At 43.6% G+C, this 14,731-nt stretch overlaps 1 protein-coding gene across 3 annotated transcripts in view; it reads left to right on the top strand.

Moving 5' to 3' along the window:
- Nucleotides 1-6,568: 6,568 nt before the first annotated feature.
- Nucleotides 6,569-14,731, top strand: part of rptor (regulatory associated protein of MTOR, complex 1) — a 138,825-nt gene continuing 130,662 nt past the window's right edge. For all 3 annotated transcript variants that reach the window (XM_060918608.1, XM_060918607.1, XM_060918606.1), the window contains exons 1-2: nucleotides 6,569-6,971; nucleotides 9,606-9,780. In XM_060918608.1, coding sequence (XP_060774591.1) covers nucleotides 9,613-9,780 — 168 coding nt within the window. In that variant the 5' untranslated portion in view covers nucleotides 6,569-6,971; nucleotides 9,606-9,612. The remainder of the gene's footprint in view (nucleotides 6,972-9,605; nucleotides 9,781-14,731) is intronic.

The following is a 14,731-nucleotide window of genomic DNA, read 5'->3' as shown; positions in this document are numbered from 1 at the left end:
ATAATACATAGGGCCAAATTACTCAATTCTGATTGGTCAATCAAGGAGGCCTTTTTTTTCCTTGACACGGGGCCGTATTTCTGAAATGCTATTGGCTAGTTCGTTGCTTGGTTACGGTTACAAAAATGAGCAAATTTTGTCTTTGTCTTCTTGCATTTAGCAATCAGCTTTTGTAAAGAAGTTCCAATAAAATTTTGTAAACCACTTTCAAAATCCTCGTGTCGTGTCGCCGTGTCGTGATGAAAGACGCTTTAGAAACTGATTCAAACGTGCAAGATAGTCTCGCACCCTGATTGGTTCAGAAAACGTGAATGACAAATGTTGTGAACTTGAACGGCTTCCGAAATATGAATTTAGCCCTATATATTATAAACAAGTAATCGTACGGGGTCGAGTAAAATTAAGGATCAATTTCACTCGTGATTTCAAAGTTTTGAAATTAATCCTTAATTTTACTCAGCCCCATACGATTACCTATACTAAACATAACACTGGATAACAAAGAAATTGTTTAATTTTGCACAAACTTATTGTAATTGGTTACATTTCATCATTTCATTCACAGATTTTGAAGGAAATTCTGTGGACCAAAATGTTTACATATAAATTAGACACAATGAAGAAATAATTATATGTTTATTATATTTTGTTCTCTGTGTGTGTGTGTGTACTAGTGCATCTCAAAAAATTAGAATACCATGAAAAAGTTCCTTTTTTTCATAATTTAATTCAAAAAGGTAAATTTTCATATATTCTATATTCATTACATGTAAAGTGAAATATTTAAAGCCTTTTTTGTTTTAATTTTGATTATTATGGCTTATAGCTCATGAAAATCAGAAATCCAGTATCTCAAATTATTAGAATATTTCCTAAGATCAATCAAAAAAGGATTTACAATACAGAAATGTCCAACTTCTGAAAAGTATATTCATTTATACACTCAATACTTGGTTGGGGCTCCTTTACCATGAATTACTGTATCAATGCGGTGTGGCATGGAGGTGATCAGTCTGTGGCACTGCTGAGGTGTTATTGAAGCCCAGGTTGCTTTGACATTGGCCTTCAGCGTATCTGTATTTTTGGGTCGGGTGTTTCTCATCTTCCTCTTGACAATACCCCATAGATTCTCTATGGGGTTCAGGTCAGGCAAGTTGGCTGGCCAATCAAACACAGTAATAACATGGTCAGCAAACCATTTGGTAGTAGTTTTGGCACTGTGGGTAGGTGCTAAGTCCTGCTGGAAAAGGAAATCAGCATCTCCAAAAAGCTCGTCAACAGATGGAAGCATGAAGTGCTCTAAAATCTCCTGGTAGATGGCTGTGTTGACTTTGGGCTTGATAAAATACAGTGGACCAACACCAGCAGATGACATGGCACCCCAAATCATCACAGACTGTGGAAACTTCACACTGGGCTTCAAACACCTTGGATTCTGTGCCTCTCCACTCTTCCTCCAGACTCTAGAACCGTGATTTCCAAATTAAATGCAAAATGTACTTTCATCTGAAAAGAGGACTTTGGACCACTGAGCAACAGTCCATTTCTTTCTCTCCTTAGCCCAGATAAGACACTTCTGACATTGTCTCTGGCTCAGGAGTAGCTTGATATTAGGATTGCGAAAGTTGTATCCCCTTTCTTGAAGATGTCTGTTCGTGATGGGTCTTGATACACTGACACCAGCCTCAGTCCACTCCTTGTGAAGCTCTCCCAAGTTCTTGAATCGACTTTTCTTGACAATCCTCTCAAGACTGCGGCCATCCCTGTTGCTTGTGCACCTTTTCCAGCCACCCTTTTCAGCAATGACCTTTTGTGGCTTACCCTCCTTGTGGAGGGCATCAGTGATCATCTTCTGGACAACAGTCAAGTCAGCAGTCTTCCCCATGATTGTGGTTGTGTGTACTGAACTAGACCGAGAGATACACTGTGTTCATACTGTTTTACTCAAACTCAAAATGAAATATTCTAATATTTTGAGATGTTTTTTTTTGTGTTTTTGTACTGTATGCCATACTGATTAAAATTAAAATAGAAAAATGCTTGAAACATTTTAGTTTATGTGTAATGAGTCTATAATATATAACATTTTCACTTTCTTAAATAACTGATGGGAAATATTGAACTTTTTCACAATATCCTAATTTTTTGAGATGCACTAGTATACATATTAGGGTGCATCAGTTGCCCTCACTTTCATAAAATCTGATGCGTTTTTGTTTGGGTGTTCCTTTTCACCAATAAAGACATCCTGTAGAATTTTTTGACCATATTCAAAAGTCTAATGGTGGCACCATGAGGTTCATTTTTTGCCAAAAAACGCTTATTTTATATTTTCGCGTAAGGTTTGAATCACAATGTTGGACTCCATTTATTGATTTCTTGTGGCCCTCAAACTGGAAAACTTCATAGGTGAAGACTCGTGGCTGTTCTTTGCAGCTTTTGATATATTTGATGATCATCTGCTCTCAACACCAGTGTCACAATGGGATGGCTTGGCATCTTACCAGAGGATAAAGGCAACACTCACAAACTTCATTGTGACAAATGATGTGGCAGAGTGTGGGGTTAAACTAGCCCATGAGAAAGTTGGTTCTGCCACAATAGAAGAAAGATTCCAGAACATTGTGCAAGTTGTAGCAAAAGACAGAGTAATGGCTCCAAATCTGAGACGGCCACATAGGCATACATGTCAACCCCTCACGGCTCTCACCTGTACTCCCTGGTAAAGAAATCCATAATTTCCATACCAAATCCATAGTAATATTTCATGCATAATAAAAATGTATCAGATCTTACCTAATACCTAATGTCAGATAAAACCTTTGTTGGCTTTTGCGTGAAGAAATTAATTGATGGCTGTCTCTTTTTCTGGTTTGCATTCTTCACATGCATTTGAGATTTCATGTGTTCCCTCACGTCGTAAATTCCAGAGGCAAACACTTTCACGTCTCTACAACAAATTGTGCAGTTGACATACTCAGCACCCATTTTGGAAGCGATAATTATTCCATTGAATGTTTCTGTCCATTCGGGAAGAAAGCGACCTCCAGTTTTAGATGTTTTGAGTTTTTTCTTCGGTGGTGCCGACATCTTGACCTGTCTATTGTTACGCTACATGTGCTGTTATTTCCTGCTCGGTGTGCAGGAAAATCACAATTGCGCATGCTCAGACATTCGGAATGGCTTGTTGGTACTAGCGGAAGTACTGGTTGAGTAATTCTAAATGTAGAAAATGGCGGCTCCCATGCATTTTTGTATTTCATGACGATTTTTTTGATGGTAATAAATCAAAATAATTTTAAGGTGAATATGTAGAAAAATCCGTAGTTGAATACCACTACGCCCGTACCATTTTTAAAATGCCAAAATCCATAGGGGTTGACATGTATGCATAGGAAATAGACATTGAGAATTTGCTTCTTAACATTTCACTTATATCTGCAGTTGTCTTGAAAACAGGTAATCCAGCGTCATTATAACTTTATTAGGGGCTTGCATTATGTGCATAGGCGGCAAGCTTAAAACCAGGGTTATAACATTGATAGATAATGCTAGTGACACCCTAAAATAAACCTCCAAATATTTTTAGACATTATAGACATACTGTCTACAGTATCTAAGATATTTGGTATACTCTATAAGGTGCCATAATGTTTCATGAAAAGTGATCGAAATTTTGCCATAAAATAGCAGCTTTTTCCATAACTTTGAGCTCCTGGTGCCACCATTAAACTTTTGAATTTTGTCAAAATATTTTACCCAGTGTGTTTTCTTACCAAAAGGAACATAAAAACAAAAATGCATCATGATCGGAGGAACTTTTCATTTTTACGGGGCAACTGATGCACCCTAATATATATATATATATATATATATATATATATATATATATATATATAAACTACTGTTCAAAAGTTTGGGGTCACCCAGACAATTTAGTGTTTTCCATGAAAAGTCACACTTTTATTTCCCACCATAAGTTGTAAAATGAATAGAAAATATAGTCAAGACATTTTTCTGGCCATTTTGAGCATTTAATCGACCCCACAAATGTGATGCTCCAGAAACTCAATCTGCTCAAAGGAAGGTCAGTTTTATAGCTTCTCTAAAGAGCTCAACTGTTTTCAGCTGTGCTAACATGATTGTACAAGGGTTTTCTAATCATCCATTAGCCTTCTGAGGCAATGAGCAAACACATTGTACCATTAGAACACTGGAGTGAGAGTTGCTGGAAGGCTACGTTCACACTGCAGGCTGAAGTGACTCAAATCCAATCTTTTCGCCCATATGTGACCTGTATCCGATCTTTTATTGACAGTATGAACGACACAGATCCGACTTTTTCAAATCCGACCCAGGCTGTTTGGATATGTGGTCCTAATTCCGATTCCTATCCGCTCTTTTCATATGCGACTTCAGTCTGAACCGCCAGGTCGCATTCATCCGACTTACACGTCATCAACAAGCCACAAACGTCACTATTCTGCGCTGAAGTAGGCGGCGGGTCTCTCAAAAAAAGTTACAACAACATGGCGCATAATCACGGGCGCAGATAGACGGTGGGACCCACCCAGATTTAAATTCACCTCGCTCGGTCCCCCCCTACTTATAGGGAGGAAAAACGTCTATGCTGTCTTTCTTTGCATAAGGCAAACCTCACGGAAAAATCAAAAGACTAATTACCATTCGGTTTATTGAGGTGCACGGCAGTGTATACATAGTTGCAACAACTCACATAAAACAAAACAAAGACTGATATTCGGTTGGTTGAGCTGCGCAGACTGCACAGGTTGCGAGCTCGAGCTTGGTTGCTATGGTAACCCACAACAAGTTTGACAGGCATGTTGGGGTTGGTTTGCTGGCAGCTTTGTCCCCCCCAGTTCAAAAAACGTATCTGCGCCCCTGCGCATGACATCAATGCGAGGGACGCTTCGGGCTGTGAAGGTTCTGAATCTTCTCACTGGAAGGACGCAGAGGTTAGGGAGCTGATTTCCATTTGGGGGGATGCAGCTATTCAAGCTAGATTGGATGGGTCATACCGCAACCGGGCGGTTTTACTTCCGTAAACACTGGCCATGCTCACTGCGTGTGACGTCGTCGTATCCTGCAATGCGCATGCGGAACACTTTTACGCTACGTTCACACTGCAAGGCTTAATGCTCAATTCTGATTTTTTTGTGAAATCCGATTTTTTTGTGAGGTCGTTCACATTAACAAATATATGCGACTTGTATGTGATCCTCAGTATGAACGAAAAGCGACCTAAAAGTGTTCCGCATGCGCATTGCAGGATACGACGACGTCACACGCAGTGAGCATGGCCAGTGTTTACGGAAGTAAAACCGCCCGGTTGCGGTATGACCCATCCAATCTAGCTTGAATAGCTGCATCCCCCCAAATGGAAATCAGCTCCCTAACCTCTGCGTCCTTCCATTGAGAAGATTCAGAACCTTCACAGCCCGAAGCGTCCCTCGCATTGATGTCATGCGCAGGGGCGCAGATACGTTTTTTGAACTGGGGGGGGACAAAGCTGCCAGCAAACCAACCCCAACCCCGATATGCCTGTCAAACTTGTTGTTAGTAACCATAGCAACCAAGCTCGAGCTCGCAACCTGTGCAGTCTGTGCAGCTCAACCAACCGAATATCAGTCTTTGTTTTGTTTTATGTGAATTGTTGCAACTATGTATACACTGCCGTGCATCTCAATAAACCGAATGGTAATTAGTCTTTTGATTTTTCCGTGAGGTTTGCCTTATGCAAAGAAAGACAGCATAGATGTTTTTTCCTCCCTATAAGTGGAGGGGGACCGAACGAGGTGAATTTAAATCTGGGTGGGACGAGTCCCACCGTCTATCTGCGCCCGTGATTATGCGCCATGTTGTTGTAACTTTTTCTGAGAGACCCGCCGCCTACTTCAGCGCAGAATAGTGACGTTTGTGGCTTGTTGATGACGTGTAAGTCGGATGAATGTGACCTGGCGGTTCAGACTGAAGTCGCATATGAAAAGAGCGGATAGGAATCGGAATTAGCACCACATATCCAAACGGCCTGGGTCGGATTTGAAAAAATCGGATCTGTGTCGTTCATATTGTCAATAAAAGATCAGATACAGGTCACATATGGGCGAAAAGATCGGATTTGAGTCACTTCAGCCTGCAGTGTGAACGTAGCCTTAGGTCGCTTTTCGTTCATACTGAGGATCACATACAAGTCGCATATATTTGTTAATGTGAACGACCTCACAAAAAAATCGGATTTCACAAAAAAATCGGAATTGAGCATTAAGCCTTGCAGTGTGAACGTAGCGGAAATGGGCCTTAAAAACCAGACATTTGCAGCTAGAATAGTCATTTACCACATTAGCAATGTATAGAGTGGATTTCTGATGAGTTTAAAGTGAAAAGAACAGTGCTTTTCTTTCAAAAATAAGGACATTTCAAAGTGACCCCAAACTTTTGAACGTTTTTTTTTTTTTTTTTCGAGCTGTTTGACTTTCAACACACTGAAGACGCCGGGTGATGACGCAGGACGTGCTGACGTCATCGCGCACTCCTGTGGTGCATTCTGGGCGTGCGACAAGATGGCGGCGCCCTTGCGCGAGTGCTGAGCAACAATTCATGTCGGCGAAGGAAAAAGAAAAAAAGAAAAGCAAAAGTGAGAAAGCGAGTTTGCTGCACTTTCAGCCTCCCGGTACCGGAAGCAGAAGAGGACGCGAAGGCGCGCGGGGACGCGTTTATCCGCGCCGGAGCGCGTGAATGGGACTGAAAGCGATGAAGATGATGATGATGATGGTGGTGGTGATGGTGGGCCTGCGTCCGGTCCATTACCCCTAACGAAGACTCGGCCTCACGGTTCCCTTCATCACACAAAGTGCAATCAAATAAAAAAAATAAAAACACCAAACGACTATTTTTGGATTTGTCTCGCGGCTCGTGCTTGAGGTTGTGGACGCTGCCGTGTCTTTTGCAAGGTCTGAACACATCACACACCGGCTCGGTTCGGTTCGGCTGGCATGCTGCTGCTGCTGCGCGCTTTGGGACGCGACCCGAGGGTGTTCACTGCATGTTAGTGTCAGTAGTGTGTGTGTGCGCAAAACTGGAAGAACTAGACAAGAAATAAGAAGCCACACTACACCGGCGCTCCCAGCACTTTTCAGGGGAAAGTAGCTAATGCATGCTCAGAAAAAAGGTCCCCTGATGACGTCACGGGCTATTTGCACGTTCACTGCAGCGGCCTGCTCATTTCCAGATCAAAAGTTTCTTCTAGATGCTCAGATTTGAATAGAATTGAAGTGCAGTGCAGAATAAAACGCCGCTATCAGCGTTTTAACAGCAAGAAGGTCCTGGGTTCGAGCCCCGGGGCCGGCGAGGGCCTTTCTGTGTGGAGTTTGCATGTTCTCCCCGTGTCCGCGTGGGTTTCCTCCGGGTGCTCCGGTTTCCCCCACAGTCCAAAGACATGCAGGTTAGGTTAACTGGTGACTCTAAATTGAGCGTAGGTGTGAATGTGAGTGTGAATGGTTGTCTGTGTCTATGTGTCAGCCCTGTGATGACCTGGCGACTTGTCCAGGGTGAACCCCGCCTTTCGCCCGTAGTCAGCTGGGATAGGATCCAGCTCGCCTGCGACCCTGTAGAACAAGATAAAGCGGCTAGAGATAATGAGATGAGACTACACCGGCGCTCCCAGCACTTTTCAGGGGAAAGTAGCTAATGCATGCTCAGAAAAAAGGTCCCCGATGACGTCACGGGCTATTTGCACGTTCACTGCAGTGGCCTGCTCATTTCCAGATCAAAAGTTTCCTCTAGATGCTCAGATTTGAATAGAATTGAAGTGCAGTGCAGAATAAAACGCCGCTATCAGCGTTTTATTCCTCTCCGGCCGAGATCATCTGATCACCGCGTGATGCTGTAATTTTCGTCTTTCACTGTGGTCAGCATGTCTGATTCATCAGGCCAGGATCTCGCTGAGTTTCAAAAGTGTCTTGAAATAGTCAATTTCCTCATGAGTCACAAACTGGACGGCACAGTGGTGTAGTGTTCTCCCCGTGTCCGCGTGGGTTTCCTCCGGGTGCTCCGGTTTCCCCCACAGTCCAAAGACATGCAGGTTAGGTTAACTGGTGACTCTAAATTGAGCGTAGGTGTGAATGTGAGTGTGAATGGTTGTCTGTGTCTATGTGTCAGCCCTGTGATGACCTGGCGACTTGTCCAGGGTGAACCCCGCCTTTCACCCGTAGTCAGCTGGGATAGGATCCAGCTCGCCTGCGACCCTGTAGAACAGGATAAAGCGGCTACAGATAATGAGATGAGATGAGATGAGAAAGCCAGGCTGCGACAGCCTGCGACTAGTTGGAGACACAACAATTGCGGTAAAATATGCGAATATCAATTCAGTATGATTCCACATGAAAATTGTCGCTAATTTGCATATTTTATCGCAATTGTTGTGTCTCCAAGCTGCAGCCAAGTGAGATCCTGGCTTAATGAATCATCACGCCATAACCACTTACACCACCGTGCCATGGGCGGCATGGTCACCTCACAGCAAGAAGGTCCTGGGTTCCAGCAAGGGCTTTTCTGTGTAGAATTTGCATGTTCCATCTGTGTCTGCATGGGTTTCCTCTGGGTGCTCCGGATTCCCCCACAATCCAAAGACATGCTAATATTAATAAGACAGGTTAATATGAGACAGCCTTGAGCAAGACACCGAACTCCCAAATGGCTGCCCACTGCTCTGTGTGTGTGTGTGCGCTCATTGCTCACGTGTGTGTTCACTGCTTCAGATGGGTTAAATGCAGAGAGGGATTTCACAAGTGTGTGATGAATAAAGTTGTGCTTTCTTTCTTTTAAATTGACTTGCTGTTTCTCTTTCGCTGTATGAGACAAGGCAGCGTGACAAGTTTGTCCTCAATCATCATTCACGTCCTTGTGTGTCATCTGGGAGGAGGGTGATGAAATTCTCAAACATGGCTATCAAGGAACGTGTGTCATAGGAGTCGTCAGGCGAGGCGAGAAAATACACAAATTTCTGACATTCTAGACTTTCCGTCACAGTATTGTGGGGCGTCGCGGACACCACGTCGCTGTTCTTCGATTATTTCATGCTACAAGGCTTCAACATCGTTCCTGATGTTCATACTCGAGTCCAACGCTGGAAATTTATCGCATCAGAATCAGTCTGAATTTGTGTATTCTGATCCCGGCATAATTCCTCCGCAGCCATCGGGAAACGATTGCATCTTTGAAATTAAAGAATGACACATTATACTTTTTATCCATTTCTAGTTACGTTTAATGTTGTAGAATGTTCGTGAAGCAAGTTCACGATGAGCTGTAATCAGTCATTCCGTCACCAGGCTCCTTTTTAATCTGTTTTGAAGTTAATAAGGCACCCCCCCCACACACACACACAAAAAAAAGCCATCGCTTGTTGTGTTACAGAGAAACTGCAGTGAAGTTTAAACCGTCTGTCCTACAGGTGTCATAAATATAGGAACAGAATGAAAATCCATATGAAGTTTCTATAAGGTATCAAGTCAAAAATTAAAAAAAAATTATTTTAATTCTGTCTGTGACTGTTGGCCTATTGTGTGTGTGTGTGCACGTTTTAGGAGCCTGATGAAAATGGACGTGGAGCTGCTTCACTCGCCCGCCGTGGCGCTCTCTGAGGAAGACGAAGCCGACATGAGCGACTGGAACCTTCCTCTCGCCTTCATGAAGAAACGCCACCTGGAGAAGATCGAGGGCTCGAAAGCTCTCGCACAGAGCTGGAGGATGAAGGACAGGGTGAGTGTGGCAAGACAGGAACATAGAAAAATGAAGAAGGAAGTATAAGAAAGAGAGAGAAATGGATGATGAAAGACAGACAGATAGGGAGAAATAACAAAGAAAACAACTGAAAGAAATAAAGACGAAGAAATGGAATGGACACAACAAAGGAAAGAAAAAAGGAAACGGACAGAGAAGGAAAGGCAATGAGAAGAAAGACAATGAAAAGGAAGGAGAGAGAAAGTAAGACATAAAGGAAAGGAAAAAGAAAATAAGTGGTAGTGAACAGCAGAAATAGAGAGCAGGAGTTTGTGAGAAAGAAAAGGGAAAAATAGGGATCAGAAAATAGGGGATAAGGAAAAATTGAAGAGTGAAGGAAACGAAGGAGAAATGGAGGAAAGAACAGATGGGAAAATTGAGGAAACGACAGAATGGAGGTAAACAAAGATGAAAGTGAAAAACAGGTTGGAGAGTTGAGAGAGAGATGGGGAAGAGAGGAGAATAAAACGGTAAAAAGAAAGAAGGGATGAGCTGTTTATTGCAAAAAAAATGTGTTTAGGTTTGAGTGTGAGGAGAGAGACGAGGTGATGTTTTTATTAAAAATTAATCTCTGTGAACAAGCATGCGTGTGTGTGTTTATGAAATATTCACACCATCAGTGAATTTCTGTAAATAAGGGGATGAGTGTAAAAGCACAATATCACCCAGTGTGTGTTTTGTGCCTGAGGCTTCAGCCGCTGAAGCTTCATAACCTCGTCCAGCGCTCTGACGGTTTGGGAAATAATTAATTTTGCATTTCTGTTTCTCTTCATGAGGAATTTGTGAAGATTTCTGTTACCGATGTGGAGGTGATTAATGCCACCTCGGCTTTTATGAGGCTTGTGATGAACTTCTCCCTGCCGGATGGACTTTTCATATAGTTTAAGTGATGTTCATGCTCAGAGTGAAATACACTTCTGTTTATTCACATGACAACACAACAGCATGACATAAAAAGTGACACGATACTGCAATGACACTGCTACAGCATGACACGATACAGCAGCTACATGTCATGATATGACATGACGCAATACAGCAACAACATGACACGATACAGCAGCGACACGTCATGATAGTGACAACATGACACGATACAGCAGCTGCATGTCATGATACAGCGACACGATACAGCAGCTGCACGTCATGATACAGCGACACGATACAGCGGCTGCACGGCATGATACAGCGACACGATACAGCGGCTGCACGTCATGATACAGTGACATGACACGATACAGCGGTGACATGTCATGATAGTGACAACATGACGCGATACAGCAGCAACATGTCATGATACAGCGACATGACAGAATCCAGCAGCTACACATCATAATACATTGACACGACACGATACAGCAGCGATACGTCATGATAGTGACAACATGACACGATACAGCCGCTGCATGTCATGATACAGCAACAACATGACACGATACAGCAGCTACACGTCATGATGGCGACACCATGACACGATACAGCAGCTACATGTCATGATACAGCATCATGACACATCATGATAGTGACAACATGACACATACAGCGGCGACATGTCATGATTCCGAGGCGACACATGATGGTGACAACATGACACGATACAGCAGCTACAGGTCATGATACAGCGACATGACACGATACAGCAGCTACAGGTCATGATACAGTGACATGACATGATACAGCAGCTACATGTCATGATACAGCGACAACATGACATGATACAGCAGCGACACGTCATTGATAGTGACAACATGACACGATACAGCAGCTACGCGTCATGATACAGCGACAGCATGACAATACAGCAGCTACACATCATGATACAGCGACATGACACGATACAGCAGCAACACTTCATGATACAGCGACGCGACATGTCATGATAGTGACAACATGACACGATACAGCAGCTACACGTCATGATACAGCGACATGACGATACAGCAGCTACATGTCATGATGGCGACAACATGACACGATACAGCAGCTACATGTCATGATGGCGACAACATGACGCGATACAGCAGCTACATGTCATGATGGCGACAACATGACACGATACAGCAGCTACATGTCATGATATAGCGACAACATGACGCGATACAGCAGCTACAGGTCATGATACAGCGACATGACATGATACAGCAGCTACAGGAACGGATACTGCGACATGACACGATACAGCAGCTACATGTCATGATACAGCGACAACATGACACGATACAGCAGCTACACATCATGATACAACGACATGACACGATACAACAGCGGCAGTTCATGATACAGTGACGCGACATGTCATGATAGTGACAAGATGACAAAATACAGCAGCGACACGTTATGATAAAGCGACATGATACAGCAGCTACACGTCATGATAGTGACATTACACGATACAGCAGCTACAGGACATCACACAGCAACATGACATGATACAGCGGCGACATGTCATGATAGTGACAACATGACACGATACAGCAGCTATGTAATGATAGTGACAACATGACATGATACAGCAGCTACACCTCATGATACAGCGACATGATACAGCAGCTACATGTCATGATAGTGACAACATTACACGATACAGCAGCTACACGTCATGATACAGCGACATGACGATACAGCAGCTACATGTCATGATATAGCGACAACATGACACGATACAGCAGCTACAAGTCATGATACAGCGACATGACGATACAGCAGCTACATGTCATGATACAGCGACAACATGACACGATACAGCAGCTGCACGTCATGATACAGCGACAACATGACACGATACAGCAGCTACACATCGTGATACGCTGACATGATACGGCAACATGACACAATACAGCGGTGACACGTCATGATACAGCGACAACATGACACGATACAGCAGCTACACATCGTGATACGCTGACATGATACGGCAACATGAGACAATACAGCGGTGACACGTCATACAGTGACATGACATGATACAGCAGCTACATGTCATGATACAGCGACAACATGACATGATACAGCAGCGACACGTCATTGATAGTGACAACATGACACGATACAGCAGCTACGCGTCATGATACAGCGACAACATGACACAATACAGCAGCTACACATCATGATACAGCGACATGACACGATACAGCAGCAACACTTCATGATACAGCGACGCGACATGTCATGATAGTGACAACATGACACGATACAGCAGCTACACGTCATGATACAGCGACATGACGATACAGCAGCTACATGTCATGATGGCGACAACATGACGCGATACAGCAGCTACATGTCATGATGGCGACAACATGACGCGATACAGCAGCTACATGTCATGATGGCGACAACATGACACGATACAGCAGCTACATGTCATGATATAGCGACAACATGACGCGATACAGCAGCTACAGGTCATGATACAGTGACATGACATGATACAGCAGCTACGTATGATACAGTGACATGACACGATACAGCAGCTACAGGAACGGATACTGCGACATGACACGATACAGCAGCTACATGTCATGATACAGCGACAACATGACACGATACAGCAGCTACACATCATGATACAACGACATGACGATACAACAGCGGCAGTTCATGATACAGTGACGCGACATGTCATGATAGTGACAAGACACAGTACATCAGTGACATGTCATGATAGTGACAAGATGACAAAATACAGCAGCGACACGTTATGATAAAGCGACATGATACAGCAGCTACACGTCATGATAGTGACATTACACGATACAGCAGCTACAGGACATCACACGGCAACATGACATGATACAGCGGCGACATGTCATGATAGTGACAACATGACACGATACAGCAGCTATGTAATGATAGCGACAACATGACATGATACAGCAGCTACACCTCATGATACAGCGACATGATACAGCAGCTACATGTCATGATAGTGACAACATTACACGATACAGCAGCTACACGTCATGACACAGCGACATACGATACAGCAGCTACATGTCATGATAGCGACAACATGACACCATACAGCAGCTACACGTCATGATACAGCGACATGACGATACAGCAGCTACATGTCATGATACAGTGACAACATGACACGATACAGCAGCTGCACGTCATGATACAGCGACAACATGACGCGATACAGCAGCTACAAGTCATGATGGTGACAACATGACATGATACAGCAGCTACACATCATGATATAGCGACACATCATGACAGTGACAACATGACACGATACAGCAGCTACACATCGTGATACGCTGACATGATACGGCAACATGACACAATACAGCGGTGACACGTCATGATACAGCGACAACATGACACGATACAGCAGCTACACATCGTGATACGCTGACATGATACGGCAACATGAGACAATACAGCGGTGACACGTCATACAGTGACATGACATGATACAGCAGCTACATGTCATGATACAGCAGCTACATGTCATGATACAGCGACAACATGACATGATACAGCAGCGACACGTCATTGATAGTGACAACATGACACGATACAGCAGCTACGCGTCATGATACAGCGACAACATGACACAATACAGCAGGTACACATCATGATACAGCGACATGACACGATACAGCAGCAACACTTCATGATACAGCGACGCGACATGTCATGATAGTGACAACATGACACGATACAGCAGCTACACGTCATGATACAGCGACATGACGATACAGCAGCTACATGTCATGATGGCGACAACATGACGCGATACAGCAGCTACACGTCATGATACAGCGACATGACGATACAGCAGCTACATGTCATGATGGCGACAACATGACACGATACAGCAGCTACACGTCATGATACAGCGACATGACGATACAGCAGCTACATGTCATGATGGCGACAACATGACACGATACAGCAGCTACACGTCATGATACAGCGA

Source organism: Neoarius graeffei, chromosome 4, assembly GCF_027579695.1.
Source record: "Neoarius graeffei isolate fNeoGra1 chromosome 4, fNeoGra1.pri, whole genome shotgun sequence".
Taxonomy (NCBI): Eukaryota; Metazoa; Chordata; class Actinopteri; order Siluriformes; family Ariidae; genus Neoarius; species Neoarius graeffei.
Note: the sequence above shows the minus strand (reverse complement) of the source record. Positions and strands in the feature narration are given on the sequence as shown.